At 59.3% G+C, this 3097-nt stretch overlaps 1 protein-coding gene across 1 annotated transcript in view; it reads right to left on the reverse strand.

Moving 5' to 3' along the window:
* KCNN4 (potassium calcium-activated channel subfamily N member 4) overlaps nucleotides 1-2839 on the reverse strand; it is a 16490-nt gene extending 13651 nt beyond the window's left edge. Inside the window, exon 1 of the mRNA XM_017502341.2 lies at nucleotides 1984-2839. Coding sequence (XP_017357830.1) covers nucleotides 1984-2427 — 444 coding nt within the window. The 5' untranslated portion in view covers nucleotides 2428-2839. The remainder of the gene's footprint in view (nucleotides 1-1983) is intronic.
* Between the last annotated feature and the right edge of the window lie 258 nt (nucleotides 2840-3097).

Genomic DNA, 3097 nt, shown 5'->3' on the forward strand with positions numbered 1-3097 from the left:
AAAAAAAAAAAAAAAAAAAAAAAAAAAAAAACATTAAAAAGGGTAGAGGATGACCCTTAGGGTCATGTATTTTAACCCTCACCCCAATTTACAGATAGGGAGATTGAGGTTCAGAGAGTTGCAACAGCTTTCCCAAGGTCCCACTGATAGAGACGGTGACCTGGCCATGGTGGAGGACAGGGAGAAGTGAGGGGTGAGAAAGCAGAGGGGGAGGTGGGGTAGGAAGGACCCCCGTCTCTTCCCATCTGCCAGGGTCATCGTGTTCCCACCTCAGCTGCCGGGCGTGGTGATTCGGCATGGGAGCGGAGGGCAGGCCCCGGCCACGCTTCCTGTTGGCATGGGATTTGGTGGCCCCACCCCCTCAGTGCCCGCCGCCAGCCAGAGGAAGCTGCTGCCTGACCCTCCAAGTGGCTCCTGGTCACTCCAGAGCTGCCCACCACACCCTCCAGATCCAAGTCAGAGCATCAGACCCTCAGGAATCTACCCGACCTTCAAATCAGTGTCCACTGCTGGCCCGACCAGCCCAGTTCCACAACCCTTCCCCCAGAGAGGTCTCCAGCCCCTCCTTTCCTGTTGAGCAAGTCTGTTCTCCCCTCAAGCCACTTATTCCAACCCTTGTCCTTCATCTGCCCTGATCACTGGCCTGACCAGGGCTGGAATGTGACAGGGGCCTGCTGAGACCTGTCCTGACCCCACCTTCCCCTTCCCGACTCGCCAGGATCTTCAGAGTTAGCCCCTCTGCCCCAAAGATATTCCAAGCCCCCTTCTCCTCAAGACTCAGGAGTCCAGGACCCAGCCCCTCCTCCCCTGGTACCTAGGAGTCCAGGCCACTGTAAGCCTACCCTGACACGATTTCCCTGACTAATCGGCATGTAGATGTGGGGAGAACTTGGGCTTGTTGACAGTGGAGACTGGGTTGGGGGTGGGATGGGGGAGGCAGGTGGGAAAGAGGTTTGTTTCCCATTTCCCATCCCCACCCCAGCCAGTTTCTTCTGCCCTTTGCATCTAAGGCATTAGGTAAATGTTAGAGGCTAGATAAGGACCAAAGGGCTGCCGCCTCCTAGAACTTTGTCTTTCCTCCACCCTCCCTTCACCCTACTTGGGGCTGCCTCTCCCCTTATAGGCTCTTGGGGGACTTGAGTGTCTGACCAGCCACCCTCTGGCCTCCAGGGGTCCTGGACCTCTGGCCATCTATTGCAACATCTTCAAAGACTGAAACACTGAGACGAATATTCCCTTCCTTTTGCAGAGAAGGCCCGCAGCAACTAACTCTCTCTGCTCCCAGGAGTCCCAGCCAAAGCCTCTCCTCTCTCAGACCCAAGAGTCTAAGCCCCCAACCCTCCTCCCTCAGACCCAGGAGTCCTGACTCTCAGCCCCTCCTCCCTCAGACCCAGGAGTCCCGACCCTCAGCCCCTCCTCCCTCGGACCCAGGAGTCCCGACCCTCAGCCCCTCCTCCCTCAGACCCAGGAGTCCCGACCCTCAGCCCCTCCTCCCTCAGACCCAGGAGTCCCGACCCCCAGCCCCTCCTCCCTCGGACCCAGGAGTCCTGACTCTCAGCCCCTCCTCCCTCAGACCCAGGAGTCCCGACCCCCAGTCCCTCCTCCCTCGGACCCAGGAGTCCCAGCTCCCAGTCCCTCTTCCCTCAGACCCAGGAGTCCTGACCCTCAGCCCCTCCTCCGCCAGACCCAGGAGTCCTGACCCCCAGTCCCTCCTCCCTCAGACCCAGGAGTCCTGACCCTCAGCCCCTCCTCCCTCAGACCCAGGAGTCCTGACCCTCAGCCCCTCCTCCCTCAGACCCAGGAGTCCTGACCCTCAGCCCCTCCTCCCTTAGACCCAGGAGTCCTGACCCCCAGTCCCTCCTCCCTCAGACCCAGGAGTCCTGACCCTCAGTCCCTCTTCCCTCAGACCCAGGAGTCCTGACCCTCAGTCCCTCTTCCCTCAGACCCAGGAGTCCCAGCTCACAGCCACCAGGCCCCACTCACCGAGCACCCCCCGAACCACAGCATCTCTGCATGCAGCACCATGAGTCCGATGCCAATTCCCGCCAGCGCCAGTGCCCAGCCAGCCAGAGACTTCTCCTGCTCCAGCAAGTGCTTTCGGCGCCTCAGGGCCCCCAGGCCAAGCACCAGATCCCCGCCCATGGCCCCCGGGGTCTTGGGGCTCAGCCAGCTTCCTGCCCAGGGTCCCCCACCTCGCAGCATGCACAGGGCAGCCACTGTGGCTTGCAGGTCGTCAGCCTGCTCTGCTGGCTCCGGGACTTTTTCTCTGAGGCACAGCAGAGCCCTGTGCCCTCTGGGGAGTGGTGACGGCCAGGCAGGGCGGGGAGGGGCAGGGGCAGGGGTATGGGGAGGCTCCCCAGCCCCCCCTTTCAAGACTAAGGAGGGGCAGGGGTGTGTCTTGGGGCAGAGCGAAGAAGATACATACATCCACGTGGAGAAAGACACACACCGACACACAATGGGCTTTGTCACACACAACGGTCTGTACCTTGTGACACACACCTCCACTCACCACACCCAGACACTGCAGGACATTTCACGGCCCAAGACGGAGACTAACACACCATGGCACACAACACAACCTACACAGAGTGACTCACAACTCCCAGCAAGCTCTGAAACCCACAGCCACACCCAGACACCACACACATGGTGTGACACACACCACCACTCAGCAAGGCAGGCAGCATCCCGCGGCGCACACAGCCACCCAAACACCGTCCACACACAGGCACAAATATTATACTCAAAGTTGTCAAACTTTCTTTTTTTTTTTTTAGACGGAGTCTCACACTGTCACCCAGGCTGGAGTGCAGTGGCGTGATCTCGGCTCACTGCAACCTCCGTCTCCTGGGTTCAAGCAGTACTACTGTCTCAGCCTCCCAAGTAGCTGGGACTACAGGTGCCCACAACCACAACCGGCCAAGTTTTGTATTTTTAGTAGAGACCAGGTTTCACCATATTGGTCAGGCTGGTCTCGAACTCCTGACCTCAGGTGATCCGCCTGCCTAGGCCTCCCAAAGTGCTGGGATTACAGGTGTGAGCCACTGCGCCCAGCCCACAACTTACTCTGACACACATCCAAACAGCACAAATC

Source organism: Cebus imitator, unplaced genomic scaffold (genome assembly GCF_001604975.1).
Source record: "Cebus imitator isolate Cc_AM_T3 unplaced genomic scaffold, Cebus_imitator-1.0 Scaffold296, whole genome shotgun sequence".
NCBI classification, from domain to species: Eukaryota; Metazoa; Chordata; class Mammalia; order Primates; family Cebidae; genus Cebus; species Cebus imitator.